At 53.5% G+C, this 25,446-nt stretch overlaps 7 protein-coding genes across 7 annotated transcripts; 4 read left to right on the forward strand and 3 right to left on the reverse strand.

The window, feature by feature from the left end:
* Window positions 1–347: 347 nt before the first annotated feature.
* TRIREDRAFT_109608 (uncharacterized protein) lies at window positions 348–1,039 on the reverse strand (the record flags this gene model as incomplete). Its single annotated transcript, XM_006967279.1, has 2 exons — window positions 348–353; window positions 731–1,039. 2 exons carry the CDS (start codon window positions 1,037–1,039, stop codon window positions 348–350), a joined length of 315 nt encoding a protein of 104 aa, XP_006967341.1.
* Window positions 1,040–2,170: 1,131 nt separating this feature from the next.
* Window positions 2,171–3,487, forward strand: TRIREDRAFT_122941 (uncharacterized protein). The gene is made up of 2 exons (XM_006967191.1): window positions 2,171–2,559; window positions 2,622–3,487. The coding sequence occupies exons 1-2, from the start codon at window positions 2,196–2,198 to the stop codon at window positions 3,443–3,445; spliced, it is 1,188 nt and encodes a 395-aa protein (XP_006967253.1). The 5' UTR covers window positions 2,171–2,195; the 3' UTR covers window positions 3,446–3,487.
* Window positions 3,488–3,594: 107 nt separating this feature from the next.
* TRIREDRAFT_80028 (uncharacterized protein) lies at window positions 3,595–8,400 on the reverse strand (the record flags this gene model as incomplete). Its single annotated transcript, XM_006967280.1, has 1 exon — window positions 3,595–8,400. The coding sequence occupies one exon, from the start codon at window positions 8,398–8,400 to the stop codon at window positions 3,595–3,597; it is 4,806 nt and encodes a 1,601-aa protein (XP_006967342.1).
* A 6,683-nt stretch (window positions 8,401–15,083) lies between these two features.
* Window positions 15,084–16,659, forward strand: TRIREDRAFT_124338 (Hypothetical protein; the record flags this gene model as incomplete). Its single annotated transcript, XM_006967192.1, has 5 exons — window positions 15,084–15,178; window positions 15,232–15,541; window positions 15,602–15,991; window positions 16,067–16,406; window positions 16,481–16,659. The coding sequence occupies 5 exons, from the start codon at window positions 15,084–15,086 to the stop codon at window positions 16,657–16,659; spliced, it is 1,314 nt and encodes a 437-aa protein (XP_006967254.1).
* A 1,605-nt stretch (window positions 16,660–18,264) lies between these two features.
* On the forward strand, window positions 18,265–19,838 carry TRIREDRAFT_65583 (uncharacterized protein; the record flags this gene model as incomplete). Its single annotated transcript, XM_006967193.1, has 3 exons — window positions 18,265–18,465; window positions 18,555–18,816; window positions 18,886–19,838. Coding segments are annotated over 3 exons (1,416 nt in total), but the record flags the coding sequence as incomplete, so codon positions are not given.
* Window positions 19,839–20,030: 192 nt separating this feature from the next.
* TRIREDRAFT_122943 (uncharacterized protein) lies at window positions 20,031–21,210 on the reverse strand. The gene is made up of 2 exons (XM_006967281.1): window positions 21,002–21,210; window positions 20,031–20,925 (listed from the first exon to the last, which is right to left on the reverse strand). The coding sequence occupies exons 1-2, from the start codon at window positions 21,078–21,080 to the stop codon at window positions 20,054–20,056; spliced, it is 951 nt and encodes a 316-aa protein (XP_006967343.1). The 5' UTR covers window positions 21,081–21,210; the 3' UTR covers window positions 20,031–20,053.
* Window positions 21,211–23,023: 1,813 nt separating this feature from the next.
* On the forward strand, window positions 23,024–24,183 carry TRIREDRAFT_65324 (uncharacterized protein; the record flags this gene model as incomplete). Its single annotated transcript, XM_006967194.1, has 3 exons — window positions 23,024–23,363; window positions 23,434–23,872; window positions 23,937–24,183. Coding segments are annotated over 3 exons (1,026 nt in total), but the record flags the coding sequence as incomplete, so codon positions are not given.
* Window positions 24,184–25,446: the final 1,263 nt, after the last annotated feature.

Raw genomic sequence — 25,446 nt, forward strand, 5'->3', positions numbered from 1 at the left:
TAAAAAAGTAGCAGGTTAGGATTTTATTACTATTAATAATTATATAATTCCTAGCCTGCTTTTTTATAAAGGCAGCGCTATAGTTATAATAAAAGCTTTAAAGAAAGGCATAAAGGTTATTAAATAAGTTAAATTATTATAGTAGTAGTAGCAGAGGGATTTAGTAAGCAGGAGCTTTTTAAAGCAGTAATAATAACAGCAGCAGCAGCAGTAAAAGATAAGGATCTTAATAAGCAGCTTAACTATTAGCTTTAAAGCTTACTGCTTTTATTATAATTAATTAAGGCTTTTAGTAATAATAGTAATAATAATAATAATAATAATAATATCTTAGTATTTTAGTGTTTTTAAGGCTATAGCAAGATTACTAGTATTAACTTTAAAGGTGCTATAGCCCTGCATTATATTTATATAGCGTAGCGTAGCGTGGATAAAATCTAAGCTAATTTAGGTTAGTTAGTGCCTAAATAGCAATCTAACAGTGCCCTAATAGTAATACTCTTAGTAATTTTAGGGGTCTGTGAGAGAATGCTAGGGCATAATTAGTCAACTGCTAGAAGAGGGATGTTAATAGACTTGGTGGCTTGGTACTTAAGTGAAGTATGCTACACAGGTATCGAATAAAGAAGCAATAACTCATTCGAAAACTGTAGAAGTATACTCGCTAATATGATCGTTGTTGATAGGTACTCTATGGGTTACATGCGATGCCACACATGTACAGACATACAGTGGAATCCGAGTCATGTCGCGCGGTCAAAGCACCAGCCACAGATGCATCACCGTCTCCAGCCACAGTCTCTAGGTACGAGAGTGCCTCTGATTGGCCACCAGTTATCTCTTGGCAGGGATCTGGTAACTCCTCAAACGGGAAAGAGGGAAAGACCCACTGCTTGTCGACAGCGGAATTAACCTTCCATGTGGGAAGGAGCACACAGGCTTGAGGGTTATTACTCAACCTTCCCAAGAAGCTTGAATGGGATATGCAACGATTTTCTTTCTTCTTCTTCTTCTTCTTCATCATCATCATCGCCTTCATTGTCAATGTGAAGCTTCTTATAATGAGTCTCAGTAAAGATTATTGTCTGCGCAAACGTCGAATAGAAGCTAAATCGACGAGGCACAGCCAGCGCTTTGACGCTACACCACGACAACGGGGCCCCCTCACTGTTCAAGGCTGTGGAAAGAAGCATACCGACCTATACAGCCATGGAACCCGCGGACCCTGACGGACAGAGGCACGACGAAATGTACTGGCACTCTCGTGTGTTGTGCTAATTCTGGGATCGAGCCTCATCTGTGAAGTCGCCTTGAAGATATGCTTGTCGTGTCCGTCGTTCCCGATCCGAGCATCTCGCGCATATGACCGCGCACCTCATCTTGGGGCTGAAGCGAAAAAGGCGCGCTTTCACTACATTCTCGGGACACCGGCAACGGCTGCGTGACGCCAAGCTCAAGTTGATTAGCACCGCCCGACATGGAGGACGGGCCTATTCCGCGCTGGGCGTCTTTGCAGCTCAACGTTGGACTAGCCGGGGGCTGTTGAAGCTTTGTCGAGATGCTGTCGAAGGAACAGACGAAAAGGTCCAGCTCAAGCATGCCAACTATCACCGATCGCCTCTGCGATTCCAAATCATTCGCCATCTCAGCCATTTATCTTCCATCGTCATATGTGTTGGAGTCTCGCAAAAGGTCTTCAAAGTGGCGGGGGAGCGCTTAGCATCCAATATCCTGCAGGCTGAATTGGGCCCTTGCTGCCCCAAACTGCAGCTGGACATGGACACCAACCCCAATGTAACGAGCCTCCAATCAGCGCCCTGTCTCGAACGGACAAAGTTGGTGTGCTTCGTTTACTCTGCTCTGTCAGGCGGGGAAATGTCTGGTGCACTGGCAGGTCGTCAAGAATGCCTCGCCCACGTCTGGACACGAATGAGGCGGCGACATGTGCCCGACCCCTGCGAGCAATCAATGGCCCGCTCCCAAGCGCACGATGCTACTCCGAAGTGGTATTAGATGCCATCGGGGCAACCCTTCCCCACGAGGGTAGCTGGCTGTCATGGCTTTATAACAACGGCTGGGATGCCGGATGAAAAGTCGGACGCGGCCTTGCACCTCGCTGTCTCTCGTTGTCCGCTTCCTTTCTTGTGAGAACAGAGGCGCGTCCAGCGGGTGACACCTCAGAGCCGGAGGCGATCATGGCAGCGATGCAAAATCTACCGACTTCGCTCGCGCTGCTCCTTTTCGTCTCAACTGCCTCAGCTCTGCACATCCGAGGTCGGCCAGCAGATGCTCAAGCTACGCCAGTCGCGCATCTGTTGAAAGCGGCAGCGCCGCCCATCATCACTCCTGGTCCCTCTCCCGAACTCTTGGCCGAGCTGAACTTTCCACGCGCGGTGCCAACCATTCCAGCATGTGCTACTGACTGCGTCGCTTCCGCCGTTACTAAGTCGACAAACTGCAAGCTGGGGGATACCTTGTGCGAATGCAACGCCGCGGACGTCATCAACAAAGGGGCAGCCCCTTGCGTCCAGAGCGCCTGCGGATATGTTGGTGCCGTCCGTAAGTGGCCATCGAAAGCTTGGTGTTCGTCGTTGGGCAGTCGAAGCTGATAAGATCAACAGAGGCTCAGGTGGCGGGTGAGCAGCTGTGTATAAGTGTGCTTGCTGGTCTCATTCCCGGCTCAAGGTCCGAGTCTACCCCTGAGGCCACTGCTACCAACAAGAATGACGACGCGCCCAGCCAGTCATCTGGCTCATCCCTGTCCAAGGATCCCTCATCACCTTCGAACAAGGCATCCCCAAGTGCTAGTGGCGCCACCTCGGGAGGCTCGTCAGGGAGTTCAGACGGAAGCTCGAACGGAGGCAACAATGGGTCCTCAGGAAAGTCGGGTTCTGCTGATTCAGATGGTTCATCCGGCTCGGGAGCTCTCCCCAAACACAAAAAGGGACTCTCCGGAGGCGCCATTGCCGGCATCGTCGTTGGCGCTGTAGCCGGTATCGGCCTTGTAGTTGCCGCCATCTGGAAGTTCTGCCTCAACAAGGCAAAGGGAGGCAACGCTGCCGCTGGAGGAGATGGAGGAACAACAGCTGCAGCTCCCGCCGTAGCTCAAGTCCCTCCAACCCAGGGCCCTCCTGTTGACCATAATAAGCTCACATCAACGACGCCGCTGTCGACACCCAGCGAGCTTTCAAACAACCCCCACACCGTTTCGAGCATATCGCCATTCCAGGGATCTGCTGCTACGACGACGCCTCCAATACATCCCAATGCGGCTGAGCTGCCTCATGGGTCATATCCTCAGCCGCCGGCCGCTTATGCATATCCACCGCATCCGATGGGACAGGCATATCATGAGGTGCATGCACAGCCGCCAGAGATGGCCGGTAGTACGCATTTGCCGCAGGAGTTGCATGGTGGAGGACCAGTGTATGAGATGGGTAACTAAGCGACTTTGTGAGGGTTCGAAGTGAATGAGTATATGGACTATTAAAAAAAGCTAGCTAATGTATGTAAATCAAACAATGATAGGTATCGCGTCTATGTCAACTATATAAGAAATCTTCTTCTTTCTTTCAAGAGATATGTCAGCCATGTCTAGAACAGCTTGATGGACGACTTCCACCATGGTTTCTTCTCTCCGTCGGCCGGATTATAACCCTCTTCTTGAACATCATGCTTCCCAACAATGTTTAGGAAAACCTCGTTGAGCGTTGTCGGACTGACGCTATAGTGAGCAACACCAAGATACCCCTTCTGCTCCTCCAGCATGATCAAGAGCCGCCCCCTCGCACTCTCACTCGCATCCGCCGCTCCGGCTCCGGCTCCCGCGCCCACCGGCAGCGGCGGCACCGCAGACGAAGGCATCGAGAAGCGCATCTGGCCATGGTACGTCTCGTGCTCGACCTCTGCTCCAGGGAAATTGTTCAGCACCCACGCGCGAAGGGCATCCATTTCCGCGGCGGACGAATGGGGCGCGGTGGCGGCGACGAGGTGGACGTGGAGGGTGTCGCCGAAGCGGTGGCGCAGGGTGTCTGTCGAACCGAGGGCGAGCATGCGGCGGGCCATGATGCCGGCGCGGGTGGCCAGCGCGTCGGCCTCCTCCATGCTGTGCGTGGTGAGGAGGATGCTGCGGCCGGGGACGATGGCCTCGAGGGTGCGCCACATGATGCGCTTGGCGGCGGCGTCGAGGCCCGAGGAGGGCTCGTCGAGCAGGATCACGGGCGGGTTGCCGGTGAGGGCGATGCCGAGGGAGAGCTTGCGCTTGTTGCCGCCCGAGAGGGTGTGCGCCATGACGTCCGCGTAGGCTTCGAGGCCGACGGCCCGGAGCACGGCGGGCACCTGGTGGTTGACGACGTCGGGGATGCCGCGCAGGCGCGAGTAGTGGCTCAGGTGCTCGCGGACTGTCATGTTGTCGATGGCGTCGAACTGCGGGCACACGCCCAGCTTGGCCCTGGCGGCGGCGCGGCGCTTGGTGATGGAGACGCCTTCGACAAAGACGTCGCCGCCGTTGCGGCTCGGCGCCATGTCGCCGCGGATCAGGGAGATGGTGGTGGACTTGCCTGCGCCGTTGGGGCCGAGCAGGGCGAAGACTTCGCCGTGGTCGACGCCAAAAGTGACGTTGTCGACGGCCGTGTTCTTGCCAAAGGCCTTGGTTAGGTGCACGACGCGGAGACCGTCGGATGGGCCGTCTGGGTTGTCGACGCGGACGAGCTCTTCTGTGATTTCGGGATCGTCAACTTCCGGGGAGGGCTTTGCCTTTTCAGGGGTGTATCGACCGGCGCCACTTTCGATCCAGACAACGATGGAAAACCAGAAGACGGCTTGCAAGATGAGGTATAGCAGAGGACCGCCGTAGGCCGTCATTGCTGCAGGGTTTGGTTGGAGTCGGTCGTTGTCGCATGTCGTCGAGAAGATGTTCTGGCCGACCATCAATGCTCGAACGAGCGAGCCCGTTGGGAAGATGGCGGCAATGAGCCAATGTGCTATGAGGACGTTTCGATCGGTGTATGCGGCTGGCGACAAGGTTAGGATGAAGAGGTATGCGATAACGTAGACTGCGAAACCGATTGATTGAACGACGGAAGTCATGGCATAGGTTGCCATGGGGCTTGCGCAAAGAAGAGAAAAGAGGTACGAGACGATGATTGTTGTTAGACCGTAAAAGATGAAGATGGGAAATAGGTAGCCTCCGTGATACCACGAATCTGAAGATACGACCAAGATCGTGGCCAACAAGATCATGGGGATCAAGATGATGCCAAAGTCGAAGATGACGTGTGCCACCCAGACCGGTAGGGTACGAACACCGCTGGAGTATTGCAGACTGCGAACATTCTTGAGCCTCTCGATATTGGGATACAGACCAAACAGACCGGGGAAGATGGAACAAGCAACGGCAAAATAGACAACGAGCTGAAGTCCCCTACCCGTCGACGGAGCCACGGGGTAATCAAACTCTCGATACGAAGTTGCGATGGTGGTATTGGCGAGGATCGTGTTGAGAAAGTTCTGGCCTATGACCGCCGAATACATGGAGGAATTGTCTGTCTTGAAGGCAAGCATTGGCGCCGAGTTGGAGTCGCCAAGCCATAGACCGGCAGGCGTGATGGTTCTCCGGTGTTCCTCAACGAAGTTCTCCATAGAAGAGAGTGAATCCACGAGATCAACGGTGATGTTGCCAAAGGAAGCAGAATTGTCACGGCTCCGGGAGGTTGCTGAGCTGGGTAGAACTGGCTTGAATAAGTCTGCCACAGCGGAGGAGCCGACCTGGGACGATGGGCCACCCACAAGATGGGCAGTATCCAAGAGCTCGAAGAGATCATCGTTTGATGCATGGCTGCTCCTCTGAATGGGCGAACAGCCAACCAGCTCATCGTTGCGAACAAGGAGTTGTATCACCGCGGCGGCGACAATGGGGACCAAGAAGGCCGCGGCATAAGGAAGCCAGTTCGTCTTGAAGACTGTAAAACGCTTTCTCAAAAGCACGCCTGTCTGTTGGATCATGCCAATCTGCCGCCCTGTGAGTAGTGCCATGTTCTCGCTGGCCATGGGTGTATCGCTTGCAAGCTTGGAAACCTTTTCGGTGACGACAGTAGGTTGCCTCTGGGAGCCATCGCCGTGGACCTCCTCAGCCAAGTGAAGAAAGACGTCCTCAATTGTAGGGCTAGAGATTTGGTAAGGGAGGCCCTGAGCTTCCAGGATCCGAATCACTTTGGCAGCCTGGTCCGAAGACGACGACAGGTAAGTCACATTGTTTGTGCCAACCTTCTTCGTAACGCCTTCGATATCGGGCATTTCATTCAAGCTCTTCGGGTTCAGAACATGGATACGGTAACCCGCACCGTAAGTGTCCTTGAGTTGAGCAGAAGAGCCCTCCGCCCTCAGCTTTCCTTTGGACATGATGGCGATGTTGTCGGCAAGCAAGTCTGCTTCATCGAGGAAATGGGTCGTCATGATGATCGTTCGCGAGCCACGCTCTTTCAGGAGAATGTCCCATATCTTCCTGCGCGATAGGGGATCGATACCAGAAGAGACCTCATCAACACAGCAGACAGAGCTTCCGCCAACCAACATCATCCCCAGCTGCAGCTTTCTCTTTTGGCCGCCAGACAGAGTCTTTGACCAAGCATTTGCCTTTGCGCGAAGCCCAATAGCATCAATCAGCGCTGCAATTTCCGTGTCCGGCGTCTTGTTGAGGGGGTTCTTAATACGACTGAAGAGCCGGATGTGTTCCTCGACGGTCAGCTCGTCCCAAAGGACGTTTTGCTGCGGGGCATATCCAAGGCCACCAGACGTATCAACAGAAATGTTTCCACTCGTAAAGTCATTGATACCAGCAATTGCATCAAGCGTGGTACTTTTGCCGCTGCCATTGGCACCGAGCAGTGCGAGGATTTCCCCCCTTTTGGCCGTCAAGGTCAAGTTATCCACAGCGACTACCTCGGGCCGTGGTGGCGAGACGAAGGAGAAGAATTTGCGTAGCAAGCTTGGCTTGTAGATCTTGGTCATGTTTTCGATGCGGACTGTTTCTTGAACGCCGCCGGTCGAGTTCTGGAGGGCTGTTGATGCTCGTGTGCCCGTACTCACACCATGTAAAGTCTGCTCGATGAATGCAGCCGCAAGAGGATACACAATGATTTGTATGATGAAAAAGATCCAGTGGACAATACCGGGCAGCCTGGAGGTGCCACTCGAAGGTGCGTGTATCAAGTCGGTTGCCTTGGCATCTTGTTCGAACCGAGCAATGTAGATGACGAAGTAGACGAAGTTGCATGGAGTAAAGAGCAAGCTGAGTATCGCGACGGCCGCAGTGCTGGGGTGCGGAACGACCTGGGCCACGATGCTGAGAGCGATCCAGGTGACAGACGTGACAACCCCTGAAAGCTGAGCCTTTCTGAAGAACGATGCTCCGAGAAGCGACATGGAAGTTATGGCAACGCCGCCGAGAATGAAGAATACGATCAAGATGCCAAAGCTCGTGTTTGTCCAGATGAGGGTTCTTGCGACAATCGAAGCGACAATCCAACCTGGCATGTAGGTGATGACAAAGGCGTGGTGATTGGAAATGAGCCTGGCGAACTGGCGATGCCAGCCTTGGCGAGTGGGCATCATGGCATCGATCAGCTGGGACATGCCCTTTTCCCTCTCCGTAGCAATGAAGCCAGGCATGTGGTAGCACACTCCGATCAGGCCAATGATCAAGGTCACACTGAGGTATTTGATGAATGAACTTTGGTACTTCCGCCGCACCTCAGCTTGATGTTCGTCCTCGGTCAGTTCGGTATAGGGGTACTGCTGCGTCGTTTCGGGAAAAGAGGACCCTGGCTTGAGGCCGGCAATGGCAGCGTCAACGGCTCGCTGGAGTGGCAGCGCGTATATCTGAGCGTCGTTGTTGCCCTTGTCCGTCCGAAAGCTGTTCCCAAGACCGGCATCAGCACGCAAGGTGTAGTTCCAGAAGCCATCGCTGCCTTCGTCAGGAGAGGAGTAAAACACCACAGCACCGTAGCAGTCGGACGTGCCGCGGATAGTTCCCCGGCAGATGTATCCCAAATCGGATTCGTCTTGGATCGTTGTTGCATTCTTGCCCGCTCCCTTGACGGTATCAGAGAGTGAGTTGATGATGCGCTCTATGTCACCGCCAGTGTGGCCGCTGTTGACAAAGACGACGGTGTCTCGGCCTCCGTTAGCCTTGGAGAGGGCAGCTTCGAGAGAAAGAATGTTGGCCGGAGAGCCAATGCCAAACTTGTCGTTGGGCTGAGTGAACTTTTCGCCAATGCCGATATAGAGCGTGAGGATGATGGGAAGAACGAGGGCGCTGTGGATGGCCGAGGCGATGTGCCGCGTGACGATGATCCTGAGCGTCTTTTCAGTCAAGGCCCAGATCTGGGTGTAGAGGGCCATGATGGGCAGAGACGGGGGGATGCCCTTGTGACTTGAATCGTGGTTCGGTGTTTACCATGCGCAGCTGAATTGCGCGTATGACAATGGAGACGGTAATGGATGGTGCAAGTCGTCAACAACCCTCCCTTGAGGATTGGTGATAGAAGAAAGGCTTGATAGAGTAAGCCCTGTGCTTGACATGCAAAGGAAGTATCATCGAAGGGGAGGCTAGCTTTATATACCATTGAAAGCAATGCTTCCACCCCATCGTCTCAGCCTTGAGGGAACTAGTCTGCAGATAGTCGTACCGGCCGCCATGACGGATAGCATTGATCTGCGCAGAGGCAGACAGGGGTCAGGCGTGTGGACTGCATCTCGCTTGGGTCGGGTCTCGCACTTGTGAGGCCTGGATTGCTGGAGAGAGGCCAAGGGGAAATGAATGAATGCTGCGCCATGATGTCCCAGAGGTGGGCGGCTTGGTGTTGTCAGTGGCTGGCAGTGAAGGCAGCGAAAGGACCCAAAGCTCCAGCTGCCCTGAAAGCCCCGTAGGATGCCCCTGTCATAGGGCATTTAGGGAGCCACCCGCTAACCTTGGCGGGCTAGCAGCGCCAGGTCTGGCCCGCAACGGTTCGAGGTGGTGGTCGCTAAGAGCCGGTTGTGGGGCTGGTGCTGGTGTGCGCCACGTATTTCCTGAATGGGATACCAACGTGTGAACCTCAACACTGAAGCACCAGTTGACTGAGTGATGCCTTGATGCTCAATCAATCAGTTACATTGTGACTAGAATGAATCCTTCAGACTCCTGCATGCATATTTATGCCTGTCTGATCCTTTGCTATTGAGTATACCAAAACAGCTTCTTCTGCATAACCGTTATCAGAGGCGCCGTGAAGTAGTGACCACCAAGTCTAACCCACAGCCTCAATGCCAAACCACCATCTGAGCCTCACCAAACCTCCCCAAGGCACTAAAACACTACCTCTGTCGAGTCCCCGGGACTTCATGTTCTTTACGAGCAATACGGCACCCAAGCAGAAAGCCTAAATTCTGGGCTCCTTTCACCCCCCCCTAGCGCCGATCCTCTGAAACGTGGGCCAAAGGCATTTGTGCACTAAACAGCAGAAAGCTGAGCAGCGCCAAGCGCTTCTTTTGCAGTCGAATACGCGCAATACGGCACATGTACCCAACCGACGAGTCGTGGGGAAGATGAACGTGATTGGTCGAAGTGCATGAAATGAGCTCTATCTTGGCACTTCGAGACTCTGCACGCATGGCCCGTCAAAGCAGTTCGAGTTGATTACGTATGCGCAATGTTGGTATTTATAGTCGGAGTAACTGAGCATGACTCGGAACGAGAGGGAGAATATACATACATCGCAGCATCGCTGCAAGAGGCAGTTGTTTCGAAGACGGCATCTTTGTAAAGGCATTTTCTTCTGCTATCCCTTTAATTTGCCATGGAGGCGACAGGTAATTGTGTGCGTGTGCGATGACGGGCCTTTTATCAGATATCATGACGCGGACGCTTGATATTGATACAAGTGTTCACCACGAGTGGACGCCACTCGACACGTATCATGATTTTCAAACGACTCAACTTCGGACATGGTACCCGATATCTCATCACAGTACACTATAATCTCAGGGGCAAGAGATACAATCACTCATGCAGAACGCCACATGTCTGGAACCCTTGGGCATCTCGTGTACGAATAGCTCCTACTCATCATCAGATATATCAAGACTCGCAATCATCGACTCCAGCTCCAAGACAACCATCTCGTAGATGGCCTCCTGGAGCCTGGGCTTCTTCAAATCCTTGCCGTACCCAAAATCGCAGTCGAGAACCTTCTGGGTCAACTCCTGATATACAGGCCCCAGGTAACAAGGCTGCGACGCTAAACGACGGACCCTCTCAATGTCGTTATGGTCAATACGCTCCCACCTGCCAATCGCGAGCAGAGCGGCCCCCAAGCTGTAGAGCGTTATATTTCGCACCCCGTGCTTGTATTGTGCGTCTTCGAGGGACTGTGAGAGGTTGGCCGACGGCTCGATGTCCATCACACACATGGAGTCCCCGGGCTCGGGCTTGCTGTGAATCAACTCTACGCCAATATGCAGCGTCTGGAGCGACGTTGTCAAATCTTCTCCTTGTCTGAAAAACGCAAGATCTCGAACACTCCAGGCTTCGTTGAGCCATGGTGTGGAGTTGAATTTGAGCACTGCGGAAGCGAGTCGGTGAGCTAGTTGCAGCTGGCCCACGACGGTCAACCTGGTGCTGGCAGACTGGCCGAGTGCTTCATCCACCAGCATCACATTGTCAGGAGCCAGTTTGCCGCCACAGGAGCTTGAGCAGGGGAAGAAACAGTGGCGAAATCCCTCCTGCATGCAGCTGTCAATATGCCCCAGACCTTCCGTCTTGCACATCATATTTGGAGTCGAGCAGCGTCTGGAGAGTTCGCGGCAGAAGTGGCCCGTAAGCTGTAGGTTGTCTGTCGAAACAACGGCAGATTCGGTACGAGTCGTAGAGGCGTAGGACGCTGATTCTGCGTCGCTGCCCGTATCAGAGCCACCGCCGACGCTGGAAAATCTAACCCTTTGTCGCTTTCGTTGTTCGCTCTGCGAGCCGTCCGCCTCCGACGCTGGGGTTAACAGCCCTGCACTGGACCAGGTGATGGAGTCTTTGGTCCTCGACCGGACTTCGAGCCTCGTCAATGTCGTCTTTAGAAGGGCTCTTTGCGGCATCTCGGCACCATAGCATAGGATGGCAATCTCCATCTGTACGTCAGTTTCCGCTCTGGCGTTTAGAAAGAGCCTAACGAAATGCCCCAAATGCGGTGACTGAGTGCTCGACCAAGCCGTCTTCAATGCTTCATGGAGGGCCTTTGAGGCTCTTCTTATGGCCCCGTATGCCCCGAACTCCTGAGGCAATCTAGCTCCTCTTGCAGAAGATTTTCTTGCAGTGTGACGCGGGGGGTTTTGGAGTTGGCTGACTTGTTCTCGGAGACGCCTGAGTCCGCCGTTGGATCTTTCGAGACGGTCGATTTGGTCCTCGAAGGACTTTCTCTCGAATGTAATCGTAACCCGCTTCCTCAGTTTTCGGATGGAATTCTTCAGTGGTTTTCGCTTGAGTTGCTCATCCTTGAGTGCAGTGCTGGGTTAACAGTTGCAACGCAACCATCACTGACCAGATGTCAATTTCTTACCCGTTTCTGCTCCTCTTCCAAGGGTGTAAAGCATTGGAACGCTCTCTGCAGCGCTGCCATGCTCTCCCTGGTGTCGTTGACGATATCAATTAGCGACGCCATATTTCTCCCCAGTACTGCTTCGAGCTTCTTTTCGAGGCTATGCGCTTTCCAATGATCGTGTGCGGGATCCTTCATCATGTCTCTGATGACATCCTGGTCCTGCAAGACCAGCCGTAGGACCAGCTCGATTTCATTGAGGAAGTAATCCCTCTGCGCTCCAAACTTTTTCCGTATCCTTTCAACTTCGGCGGAGTAGTGGCAGAAGATCTTGAACTTCACCCGGACTGATTTGTATACGTTGACAGCGTTCCCAACCATGGGCAGTACTCCGAGCGTGAGAGACACTGGATCCATTTCGTTAACGAAGTGTTGATGCTGCCGAATGTCGCATGTAGGCTGAAAACAAGAGAAGGAGAATCGCCGAGAAAGTTGCCTGAGCGACATCGAGTAAGGGATAGAACAGCAAACGTCACGCCCTGTCATTTCAAAATGCCTTCAGGCGATTGAGGCGGAGCGGAGAGTGCATGACGCTGCTCAGCCTTGAAATCCTCCGAATCCGCCCAATGCAGCCAAGACTCGCACAAGGCCTCAGATCGAGACTGATTGGTCTACACATCCACGCTTCAACGTCTCTGGTAGCACACCTCCGCACTATCAGCTGCGGCTGTGTCGAGCTTGAGGTCGTTGCCAATGTCGCTCCTCGCGTGGTTCGGTTCGGTATCGCCATCTTGTCGATTTCTCTGCGATGCTGGACTTGTAACTGACACAAGCGTGAACCACGTCTTTGCATGAGACATCAGATAAATCCCTGATAACATTGCTTTTTCTTCTTCTTCCTCTCCGATCCCGCTGAAATGAGGCAAAATGGCAGGATTCCTCCCATCTCAAGCTGACTGCGACCCCATACAGAATATCCTGGAATGGCAATCGCAACAGTTGCAGGTGCAGCCCAGCGGTTACGTTGAGGAAGCTGCCGACCACAACGTGGTTGCCGGTCTTGCAGCGAGCTTATTGTCGCTCTTCAAATCAATTATTCCGGCGCTTTCGGGACATCAGCAAAACAAGATTCCCCAAACCGCCCGAATCAGCCTCGAACGCAGTTGCAGTGCTTTGATTCTATGGTCCGACGGCTATGGAATTGCAGAGGGTCGCCTGAACGATGTCTTCAATCGATCGTGGAAACTCCGTTATACGACCCTAAAGAACCTGGTGCATATCGGCCGCGTGCTTGTCGAAAGTATGTTCTTTATCTTCCCTTTGGCACATATGTCAATGCTGAATGGCTCTGATATGATACCAATGTCGTCTATAGGACTATTACCTCTGGTCCACGTATCGGAGAAACTCCAGGCTCTATGTTCCAGCGTCGAGTCAAATATCGAAGAAGCAGCTGGTATCATAGCTGAAGCTTCCAGCCGACAGAGCGATGACTCCTCGAGCGATGCAGCCTCTGACTTTTCGAATGACGATATTCATGAAATTGCCGAGGATCTCAAGACCGACACCCTCGTTTTATCGAGTCTCGACCCCTTGCTCAAATATCCAATCTTCGATACTCAAGATGAAGATGTTGCGAACAGTCATATAACCCTCATCTGGAGCCCTGAGAAGCTATTTTCCGACAAGATCGAAAACAGATTCCCTTCGGCAGCAACGCCGCTTGCCTCACATCTGGGAAGGGCTAACTATGAGCGATATCTACGATGTCAAGCGACGAGAGATGCCCAAGGGAGAGAGGAGCCCGGACCTCTGGTGAATCAGGAAGTACAAGAGTACGCAGGCACAATAATTGCCAACAGCAAATTCCATGACTCTGGAGTCGGGACGTCACTAGGCGCTTCTCTCGCCCTGACAGTATCCTACGCGGAAACCACCATGAGTTATAGCCACGACGGTCAATCGGTTCGAATACCACCGCTCTCAAGGGAAGCAAAGTCGGGCCTTCCTTTCTCTTGTATTGCCTGTGGCCGCACAGTAGTCATCACCAACAATTCTGGGTGGAAGTAAGACGCTCACAACCCGAAACTAATGGACAAACTAATCGCCTCTTAGACGGCATATCTATCTCGATCTCCAACCGTACATGTGTTTAGACATGTCGTGCCCGTATAGCAGCACCACCTTCCAAAGTCGTGAGAAGTGGATTGCTCATTTGGCACTTGACCACGAGATGGAGCCACAGTGGAACTCAGCTCAATGTGCTCTTTGCAAAGAGCAAACAGGGAGCGGAAAGAGGGCCGTCACCATGCACCTTTCCAGGCATCTGGAAGAAATTTCGTTATCAGCGCTACCTGTCGAAATCGCCTCAAACGCTGGGTCCGAAGATACGTCAGAGCGTAATGATATGAGCTCCCCCAGTAAGTTCAATCATGGAGGAAGCGATACGGACCAGGGGTTGCCCTCTGGGATCAAGGCAATGAAGACTGATGCTAGGCACGACGTACAAGATGCCCACGACCCTGATAGTCTGGATTCCCATATTGAGACAAGGAATCCTGGCGCGCTTTCGGACATCCTGAGGCTACGTTCCGCAGCCGCGCAGGGCGATGTTGAAACTGTGGCACGGATCCTGCAGACCAAGGGCAGCTATGGTATGCCCGAGGCCATGATAGCTGCGGCAAGATACCTTCGCCATGAGGTATTCCAGCTGCTTCTGAGCTTTGGGGCCAACCCAGACCCTTCCCCAGTACTGGCAGCCGAATATCCAACCCCGATGCTGGCTGCCATCGGCCAAATTGATACCAGGATTCTGGAGCTTCTTCTGGAGCAAAAAGGCTTCAATCCTACGCGAACCTTCGAAGGTGAGACTTACTATGAGATTGCTCGCCGGCGGCAAGGACCCAACTGGGAGAAGGAAGAGCATATCTTAAGAACCGCCTACAATGAGTATAAGAGAACGCGCACTGGCTTGGATAATGAGGATTCGCCTGATACTGGCACTGGGGCAGATCATAACCACTCCGAAGGCTCCCATATCAATGAGGACCTTCAGCGTCAAAACTCGGGCACAGATGCTTCTTTCGAACCTGAAGCCCTATCACCCACCGGGGATCTGACGTCGCAAGGCGAACTCGAGATCCATCAGACACATCAGAGACCCTATACATGCTCGATCTGTCACATGTCGTTCAACAGAGAAGCTGATTGCGACAAACATACGGAGATTTCACACATAGAGAAAGTAAAGGTATGGCAGAACTCTTATGGCGCAAAGTCAACCTCCTCATCTACTGAGTAATAACGCCCCGTCAGGACTATCACGACTTCCTCGCCACGGTCAAGTCTTATTTCAAGGATCAACCGGATAAGTTCACACGATTCCTCAACATTCTGACGGTATCATTGCGCGGCCCATGTCAACAATGCCTATCGAGAAAGGTAAGCATGTTTCTTCTATAGAGACTACATTGGCTAACAGATCGAATAGCTCGAATGTGACGCTAGATTTCCCAACCCATGCTCAAGATGCTGCGCCAGCCGAGACTCTTGTATTGTCATAGCTACGAGGCCGCCGAGGCGATTCATCAAGCACATGTTAGTACCAGGCAACAGTGCGCATACAACAGATTTAGCATGAGGAAAGGGCTAATAGTAAACACGCCAGAGATGTATATCAAGTCGTTTCGAACATTGGACAACTATTCGAAGGCTATCCTTCCTTTGTCACCCAAGAGCTCAGCAATCTCCTTCCGTATCAATACCGGATCGAGGCGATTGATCATTCAAGGGTGCAGTTTTACGCGCCAAATACGGATCCGGTCATTATCGAGGCGGTTAAAAAACCAGAAGATTCGCAACGACAGCAGACATATAACAACCCAGCTGTTGATACACGCGATGTTTCCAAGAGCCATATAGATCGTGTCGAGCTGGAGAAAGTCGGATCTACCGAAAGCTGGGTGGCCAAGGTCAAAGTAGGGTCTAGAGTCATGCATGCCACAATCTAAATCCATACGCTAACATGTTCACCCCAGGATCGCTTTACGGGTAGCCCTCTTGTATACAGACAGCTTCTCGAGATACTCCGGGATACTCAGGATGACGCGCGCTCCACTCAGGACGCCTACTTGGCAGCCAAGAAGCTGTTTGGCGTAAACAGAGATCTGATTGATGAATTCCAAATACTCACAGCCAGGGGAGAGCTCAAGCTCGACGAGTCACTCTTGCAAAAAGTCCGAAGTGTTACTCAATATGGGACTGGTAGTCCTGAGCAGCTTCATTTGATTAGGGAAGAAAGGGGCCAGGCGTCAATGGAGGCTGTCGGTGAGGGTACCAAAGGCAATCCCTCTGAATCAAACCAAACACTGTGTTGCATATGCCATGAAGCTGGCTCTGGCGATATGATACAGTGTGGTAATACCAACGTAAGTCTCCTTTCAGCACCGCCAGCTGGTTGTTGTTACTCAAGAGATGCACACCAGTATCTAACAACCCAGTAGAGCTGCCAAGGGAAGTGGTTCCATCTGGTCTGCGTCAGCCTTTCCACCGCTCCCGCAGCAACGGCGAAGTGGCAATGCCCCGAGTGTCGTGAGCGCGTCAATATCGCAGAGGTAGAGGAGGGCAATCCAGGAGGGTCTGATAAGCGAAAGCAAATTCCGTCCTTTGGCAGGATCAACTACCCTCAACCCAATCCGGACATTTATATCTGGCCACCAGACTCGTATGGTTCTGTCGACGTAACGCCGGATGAGGCGTCGTCTTCATTCGTTCCGCCGCCGTTATCACCACCCTCTCTTACCAAAGATGATAATCCTTTCGATGATGAGGATGACAGGCCAGGTGAGGACTATCATGCATAGTACTGCGCCGGCATGAAGCCATAGGTCGATACTAATGTGCTTTTGTACCCATAGCTCCGACGGGGATGCCCACGTTCCGCAGGACCACCCGGGTGCTAAAATCGTCATTTGCACCTCCTGTGTCTAGTCGCCTACGCGAGGTTACCACGTACGATACCGATGTACAAACACCAAGTCATGCAACTCCTGAGCCTGAAAAACAAAATTCCAAACTGCAGAACAAGACGCCATAAGGGTTTCAGGCTGTTTCAACATTTCTTCAAGCGAGAAAGGTGTAGTGGGGGTTCGGTAGCAACCCGGAGATGTAATCGGAACTCGTAAGTTGATGAGCGAGCAGAGTCCGATTGCCGAGCTCTGCATCTACGATGAGGAGACCGGACGAGATCCGATTTCGCAATAGATATTGATGGGATTATCCAAGCGATTCCATTGCTTGCTTGCTCCTTTTGCGATTAAATCGCACGCAGTCCTTTGAGTTTCTACTCTGATCCAAAGACCCCTATGACGTCAAGTTAAGCCCGAGATGACTCCGTACTTGGGCATTCGTTCGTCAGCACATCTAAGCGTCAGAATGTGACATGTGAGATGCTGGAGCTTTGGAGCTTTTTGCCGCAAGGGGGCAATGTAGGAGGAGTGTCAAGCTGCGAGTCACTCGATGGCCTGAAAATGCCTGAAGCTTTGCTTGAAGCGAGATTCCTTACGTGTTGAGTCTCATGAAGGTAGCAGTTTGCGCAGTTTGCATCGGATTGAAAGAGATGAGATGGGATATGGTAAGATTGTGTGCATCTCGATGCCGGAGATCGTCGGTTACATGTTTGGGACGTCTCGGAGATGTAGACAAGCATATCCGAGAGGCGACATTGCTTCACTCGAGCTGACAAAGAGCATCAAGTTACGTTCTCAGGAGCTGTTCAAGGACACTGCTAGCTTTGATTCCATCAATACTATTACAAGGGAACTGTTTCCTTTTTGCGGACTAGCCAACTCCCCTATGACTATGTATCAATCTAGATATGCCGGACCCTCCGCCACGTCTGCCGTGCCTGATACCAGACAGTATTACTGCAAGCCCGCACCCAATAAGTTCCAAGGCAACTCTTCCCGTTGTGGGTAATCGCTGGGCGTTGCCGTTCCCAGTTTAGTTCTGCCTTTGGCTTGCTGGGTCTTGCGTGCCGAGTTTTGCGAGATAGAGTGACGATAAGACGACATGTCAGAGTCTGGAAGGGAAAGAAAAAATTCATCACGGTGGATTAGGAAAGAAATTTGTGGCGACGTGGGATTTACATTGGCCAGTTAGTAATGGTCACTCGAACGGAGAATTTCATCCATCTCCGATTCTCATGTTTGCCAGGGGAGAGAGAAGTGGTAGAGTTTTGGTGGATTGGAAGTGTGGGATATAAACGAGGGATGTCCCTTTGGTTTTCATATAGATCTCTATCGAGCTTCCATGTAACGGCTTCAGCACATTCAGACAGCTGCCGCTTCTTAGAATTGGAAAAGTCGAAGCTTCAATCATGGAGGCGTATCGCCAATATCGCTCCCTGGGAACTCGGCTAGAAGCCCAGCTGCAACGGAATCGAAACCGACGACACAGCACCACCACCACCACCGCCACCGACAACGACAACACTACACCAAGTCCCCATCCCAACACCGACCAAACAGGCATCAACGACACAGAAGCATCCGCAAACACAACCGACATCGAAGACAATGACTCCTCCTCCTCCCCACCGCTCGACCACTCCCTCAGCAAGATCGGCACCAACCTCGCCGCCGCCCTCACCGGCATCGTGCACAAACCACACCCTTCTTCCTCCACAGACGGGAGTAAAGTCTTCATCGTTGGCTTCGAGGGGCCCAACGATCCGTTGAACCCGCGGAACTGGTCGCTGACGAAGAGGATGCTGTGCACGATCAATGTAGGGATCATTGCGCTGGTGGTGGGAATGGCGGCGTCAATTGATGCGGCGGTGATGAAGAGGGCGGCGGAGGATTTTGGGGTGAGCGAGGTTGCGGAGGCTCTGGCGACTGGCTTGGTAAGTTCTTCAATGCAACGATTGAAAGTCTGGTCATTCAATGGAAGATGTCATTCTTTCTAATACTTGGTTGGAATGGGTACATGTAGTTTCTTGCTGGCTTTGGCTTTGGCGCCCTGATTGCTGGCCCCTTGTCGGAAACAGTCGGGCGCAACCCCGTCTACTTTGGCTCGCTGGCGATATACATGCTCTTCCTCATGGGGGCGGGACTCTCCAAGTCGTTGGGAGGGCAGCTCGTGTGTCGCTTCTTTGCGGGCTTCTTTGGAGAGTCGCCGCTGTCGACTGTTGGTGGTTCGATTGGCGATTTGTGGGATCCCACGAAACGCCTTGTTGCGTTTCCCATCTTTGCCGGTAAAGTCTAATGCTTTCTACAAATCATTGAGATGGGGTGACTGATCTGACTTCTTCGGACAAATAAAGCTACTGGATTAATGGGACCAGTCCTGGGCCCCGTCGTCGGCGGCTGGATCTCTCAGGCACACGACATCTCCTGGCGCTGGACCGAATGGGTCACCATCATCGTGTCCGGAGCTCTCCTCATCTCGCTGCTCCTCTTCCAGCCCGAAACATATGAACCCGTTCTTCTCCAGTGGAAAGCCAGCCACCTCCGCCGCTTGACCAACGACACGCGTTACGTCTCTGCCGCAGAGATAGAGCACGTCACGTTCCGCGCTCGCATGATGACGGCCGTCAAGAGGCCGTTCATCATGACCATCCAGGAACCCACCATCATGCTCTGGACGGGCTACCTGACCGTCGTCTACCTCATGCTCTTTGGCTTCCTGGACGGCTACACGTTTGTCTTCCAAGAGACGTACAACCTCTCGGACGGCATCACGGGCACCATCTTCGTCGGCATCGGCGTCGGCCTGGTCCTCTCCTCGGCGGTCCTCACGCCCCTGCTGTACAAATGGGCAAAGCAAGAACTCTCCAAGATTCACGGCTCATCCGAACCAGCCCGCATCCCGCCCGAGTTCTTCCTCTGGTACGCCCTCATCGGCGCTCCCGCCATCCCCATCTCCTTCTTCTGGATGGGCTGGACGGCCTATCCCCACATCAGCATCTGGTCGCCCATCCTCGCCTCCGTGCTCTTTGGCTTTGGCATGTTTTCTGTCTTTGTCTCGACGTACATGTATCTTATTGATACGTATGAGGTGTATGCGGCGAGCGCGCTGACGATGATTACGCTGGTGCGGTATGTTGCTTCGGGAGGCATGATTGAGATTTCGATTCCGATGTATGAGAATTTGGAGATCCATTGGGCGTTGACCATGTTGGGGCTTATTGCGCTGGTGTTTACGGCGGTGCCGTATGCGTTTCATAGGTTCGGGCCTTGGATTCGGTCAAAGAGTCGGTTTGCGAAGCCAAAATAGAAGGGACATTGTGAGGACCCCTGGGTGTAAGTCTTTATAGACGACTGGATATTTAGTATAGCACTTCTTACAGAGACGGAGATACGTGTGCTTTAATGAGAATCATGAGAACTTGTTGATGCAGATCGCATGGCTAAAAGCTACATGTCTGACTGACGTTCAAAATCAAGTCGAAATGGACATTTGCAAAAGGTAGGTAACGGCAAACTTCCACCTCAATCCTCGTAAGTCTCCTCGTACTCCTCCTCATACTCTTCCCTAGCCTCCTCCAGCTCCTCATAATCACTACTGCTGGCATCTGAATCCTGGACATCCGCAAGCGCTTCCTCGTACTCCTCTCGCGCCTCCTGGACCGACTCGCGATCGCTTGACGACACCGAGTTACCGTCTGCGTCTGTCGTGGGGAGGACGGCGGGTGGGCCGCCGCTGTAGTCATTATCGTAGTCGTTGTTGTATTCGTTGATGATTACCGGCTGAGGCGCGTAATGCGGTCTCTCTTCGTCGCTGCTACTGTCATCCTCCAAGGCGTGATGCAAGAGGGCCCCGCCAACGAGGCCGGCGGCAACACCTCCCGCGGCTCCGAGAAGCAGGCCGCTGCTTCCAGACGACTTCTTCTTCTTCTTCTTTTCTTCTTCGCCTTGACCGCCATATTCGCCGTGGCCACCGTACTCTCCTGCTGGAGCGCCGTAGCCAGCTGGGGGCATAGGCGGCGGCGCGCCATAGGATGCGGATGGGGGAGGTCCTGGAGGAGCCGAATAGCCTCCTGGAGTGTGTCCATAGGGTACAGCCGGGGGATACGGTGAGTGACCACTGCCGCGAGAGTCCTCGCTCGGATACGTCTCCATGGGCGGTCGTGGAGGGGGGGCAACGTAGCCGGGGGCCTCCCACTGGGTCACGCCCGTCTCCTGGTTGGCGTAGTACCACCGCTGGCGGCTCTGGTCAAAGAGGGGGATCCAGCCTTGAGGGAGAGGCGGCTTGTCAGAGGGAGGCTGGTATGTTGGCTGAGGGGGAGAGGCATAGAACTGAGCAGGAGGGGCGTCGTCTCGGTTGGCGGAGTGGTAGCCATAGTTGTCATGCTGTCCCGAGGCTGGCGTTGTATCAGTCGTAGACTCTTGGAAGGAAAAATCTCAATGTTGGCTTTTTTCTTTTGACGGGCAACTTACGGGGAGGAGGCTGATGGGACTGAGATGCTCCAAGTCCGAGCTCCCCAAACTGGCCCGAGAGATTGTCGACGTATGACATGGTGGAAGTTGAAGGGCTCAGATGCAATCCGTTTGCTAGCGGAGACGTGAGGAAATCAGGTAAGCAAACAGAAGGGGAAATGATGACAATATGGCGAGTAAATGGCTTGAAGTCTGAATACAATTTCCGGGGGAAGCAGACGAACAAAGAAGTTCATGGGTGCCAGCTTGTGCATACATGTACCTTATGTATGGACGTCTTTGGAGGAGGGTTGACGGGCTGCAGACATGGGCAGCACGAGGCGCAGGCACATGCAGGCGGTGGTTCGGTGGAGAGACCGCCCCGGCAGAATCTTGATGCCAGACGGGACAAGGACCTGGAGAAGAGCCTCGTCCAATACCTAAGGCATGAAACTTCAGCCTTGTACCTATACAAGTAAACTTCACTCGTCCATACTAGGTACCTACATAAGGTAACAAAGTGCATCTGGTCTCTTTTGTGGCTTGCTCGCCAAATAGCCAGTCAACACGGGCCGTACCGAACGCGCCATTTTCCGCATGACTTTGGTAGAACTTGTTTGATCAGCACCTACTAAACTCTTGTTACCTACAGAACAAAGGGCTCAGAGATGGCTGGGTACCATCAAAGACTGTCCTCGTACAGCACAAAGATTCCAGCGAATATAGCACGTTAGAGGGACTGGAAGAGGGTAGGTATATCGACCTGGATGTTCCAGCTGCATGTACAGGTGAAGCGAGGGATGCCAGCAGCGGCCCGTAGATACATTGAAGAGTGAGGCCACAACCCTCTGACTGTCACCAGTCCAGTATGCCAAGTCATTTGATGGAGTAGAGCCAAGTTATCATCAGATGATAATGGACTGGAGGCCCCTCCACAGCTACAGCCAAGGCCTTTGTCGCCGTCAGTCAGGCAACGTCTCGGGCATTGGATTGGACGTGTCGAGATCGATCTGCAACCCGTCAAGTGCACAGCCACTGAACCTCCCCCGTGCTCTCCCCCCCAGTCCCCCGCCGGTTGCCACTAATCGCAGCGCCTAACCGCCTGGAGTCGATGCAGCTGCAGCAGCCCTGGCCCGCCAAGCCGGACTCCGGGCGCTGTAGGAGCCCTGGAGGGGTCCCCCAAGGCTGACCGCAGGGCTCTGCTCTTTGGCGGCTAAAGTGCGCGTGCCATCGATAGGTTGGATCATTACATGACGCGCCTACCGTCATCGTGCTGTTGGAGCTGACATCAAACCCATCCAATCCCTAGACTTTCCCTTTCCAAACTCAAGACTCCCTTCTTCCAACGTCAAGGGAGACCAACATCACCACCAAACCATATCGCAAGGTCGCCGTTCACCTTCTTCCTCTTCACCTGCGACCCCTCGATCGTCTTCTCGTCCATCGAAACTCGTGGCCATGTCCGGATACCCTGGCCAAGGCTACCACGGCGCCAGCCATCACGGCGGAGGCGGAGGCGGCTACGGATACGATAACAACAGCAACAACAACAACTATCCTCCTCCCAACGGCCCTCCGCACCCGCAATACAGCGGAGGCTATGGAGGAGGCGGCGGCGGCGGTGGCGGTTACGGCGCACAGGGAGGATACGGCTCTCCGCCGCCGCCTCAGCCCGGATACGGCGCTCCCCACGGCGGTTACGGATCCTCGCCAGCTCCTCCCCACGGCGGTTACCCTCCGCAGCCCTCCTACGGCTCGCCTGCCCCCGGCGGCTACGGCGCTCCCTCTCCCCAGCCCGGCTACGGTGCTCCTCCTCCTCAGCCAAGCTACGGCGCTCCTCACGGCGGCTACAATTCTCACCAGCCTCCGCCGCCTCACGGTGGTTACGGTCCGCCCCAAGGCGGATACGGTGGCCACCAGAACCAATATCCCCCTCCCGGTGGCCCTCCCCCGAACCACTACCCGCCTCCCTCACACCCGCCTCCTCCTGGCCTCGATGCCTATGGCTATCCTCTCAACCCTCCGACAGCGCTGCACGCGAAAGCCGGCCCGCCGCCGCCCTCCACTCCTCAGCAGTTTGGTCACGGTGCTCCGAGTGGTTATACCTTCCAGTACTCCAACTGCACGGGTAAGAGGAAGGCGTTGCTGATTGGAATCAACTACTTTGGTACAAAGGCCGAGCTCAAGGGATGCATCAACGACGTCCACAACGTGTCGGCATTCTTGGTGGAGCGATATGGCTACAAGCGCGAGGACATGGTCATCTTGACAGATGACCAGACGGATCCCGTCATGCGCCCGACCAAGGCCAACATTATACGTGCTTTTGGCTGGCTTGTCAACGGCGCGCAGCCCAACGACTCCCTGTTCCTCCACTACTCCGGTAAGTAACTAGTGAAGCTTTTTGTCTTACACAGGCACGAGTACACCATATCACTGACCATGTTGTGTAGGCCACGGCGGTCAAGTGCGGGATGCCGACGGTGACGAGGACGATGGCTATGACGAATGCATTTATCCCGTCGATTTCGAGCAGGCTGGATACATTACCGACGACGAGATTCACTTTCACGTTGTCAAGCCCCTGCAGCAGGGAGTTCGTCTCACAGCCATTTTCGATTCATGCCACTCTGCAACCGTCATGGATCTGCCGTATGTCTATTCCACCAAGGGTATCCTCAAGGAGCCCAACTTGGCCAAGGAAGCCGGCCAGGGCCTCTTGGGCGCCATCTCCTCGTATGCCTCGGGCAACATGGCTGGTGTTGCGAGCAGCATCATGGGCTTTGCCAAGCAGGCGCTCAATGGTGACGGGGCCTACAAGAAGACCATGGCAACGCGCACGTCACCCGCGGACGTCATTATGTTTTCCGGCAGCAAGGATGACCAAACATCGTATGTTTCTACTCCCATGACTCGGCATCTGCTGTGCTGTTGATTGCTAACAAGAATCTGCCAGTGCCGATGCCACGATTGGAACCCAGGCTACTGGTGCCATGTCGTGGGCTTTCATTTCGGCCCTCAAGAAGAACCCCAAGCAGAGCTACGTGGAACTGCTCAACAGCATCCGGGAGATTCTCGAGACCAAGTACACGCAGAAGCCGCAGCTGTCTTGCAGTCATCCTCTAGGTATGCCCATTGATCGCTTTAAGCGTACTTGCTGTGCTAACCTGGTGACAGATACCAATCTGCTCTTTGTCATGTAATTGTAGTTGGAAAAAAGTCTTCATGTTATTACGAAGCGATGTGTAACGGACCAAAGGACTTCTTCTTCTCACATGAGTGTATAATGTGTGTGTAGCAACTAGGCTTACTTGCTCTTGGACAGGCACCTCCTCGCCCCCCCTAGCCAATATTTACCACTAAAGTCCACAGGAGGCCGAGGCTTACATTCATACTTGTGACGCTGGCTCAACGAAGATTTCACTCGACTCTGTGACCCGCCGTTGTCCATACGTATCGAAGCCAAGTTATTCATCACTTAGCACGTGCATGGATGCTTTTCCGGCTATAACAAGCCCCCAACTTTTTGGCTTACCTGCCCATACACGAGATGGCCACGTATTTCACGCAACATGATTCCATTGATATAGCGAGTTCCAGGTCTTTGATGCTTGCGTGGTGATTTGGGCAGACGGGAGAGCAGGGTGAAGAGTACGCAAACAAAACGACACAAGTGAATGGTGGTTAGTTGGGGATTATGCAGAACAGGTGTCCATGTCGTCCAAATGCGAACAAGGTGAGTTACTGTCCCGTTTGCGCAATAGTTGTCAATCTTTTGCTTCGCTGGAGCAAGATGCCGTATGAGCCATCGTGATCGGGCAGCACAGATAATACAACAAACATGAGAGCCAAAGGCCTAGGCAATGCCTCCAAGACGGCCGCAGAGGCAATGAGTATACTCTGGACCTGCATCGTCAACACCTGCGTAATGCCTCAGCCTGCCCTCAAAGGAGGATCAAGGGCCAGTGCGCATCCAAGGCGAGAGACTACGTTCGTGTCACGGCCGCCAAGTTCATCACCTGCTTTCCAGGCGGGCTATCTCATCACGCAGTGCATCGCTCGCGGCGCGCAAGACCTCTCTCCGCAACCATTTGTCGAGGTCTAATCAACCCGTCACCATCGCCGTTGCGCTCCTCTTCATAAGGAAGCATCTTTCCCCCCCCCCCCCCTTCCAAGCCCGCTGGACGTCCGCTACGTGGTCCGGCGCATCGACAATGTCCGTGCCTCCAATGGACCAAGCTTTCCGCGAGGCACGGCATCGTAGCCCGCACGGTCACATCGGCAGATTCCGTTCTTGTACTGGTAGCTCGACTAAACGCCGAGTTGGGCGCGCAACATTCAGCCCTTGATGGAAGCTGCCCTCGAGTTGGCATGAGCGCTTAACACCCCCCTTGTCCTGGGCATAAGGTGATGGTAGACTGTCGTGGTTAGAGGTAACGGACAGTGTCTCTCTACCTGTGCGTCGC

Source organism: Trichoderma reesei (genome assembly GCF_000167675.1).
Source record: "Trichoderma reesei QM6a unplaced genomic scaffold TRIREscaffold_16, whole genome shotgun sequence".
Classification (NCBI taxonomy): Eukaryota; Fungi; Ascomycota; class Sordariomycetes; order Hypocreales; family Hypocreaceae; genus Trichoderma; species Trichoderma reesei.

Bases quoted from the DNA above. Each gene is read 5' to 3' on its own strand.
- TRIREDRAFT_122943 (XM_006967281.1), bottom strand. From the start codon at position 21,080: ATGTCATACGTCGACAATCTCTCGGGCCAGTTTGGGGAGCTCGGACTT. The intron at 20,926-21,001 runs GTAAGTTGCCCG...ATACAACGCCAG, and splicing joins GTCCCATCAGCCTCCTCCCC to CCTCGGGACAGCATGACAAC.
- TRIREDRAFT_122941 (XM_006967191.1), top strand. From the start codon at position 2,196: ATGGCAGCGATGCAAAATCTACCGACTTCGCTCGCGCTGCTCCTTTTC. The intron at 2,560-2,621 runs GTAAGTGGCCAT...TAAGATCAACAG, and splicing joins CGGATATGTTGGTGCCGTCC to AGGCTCAGGTGGCGGGTGAG.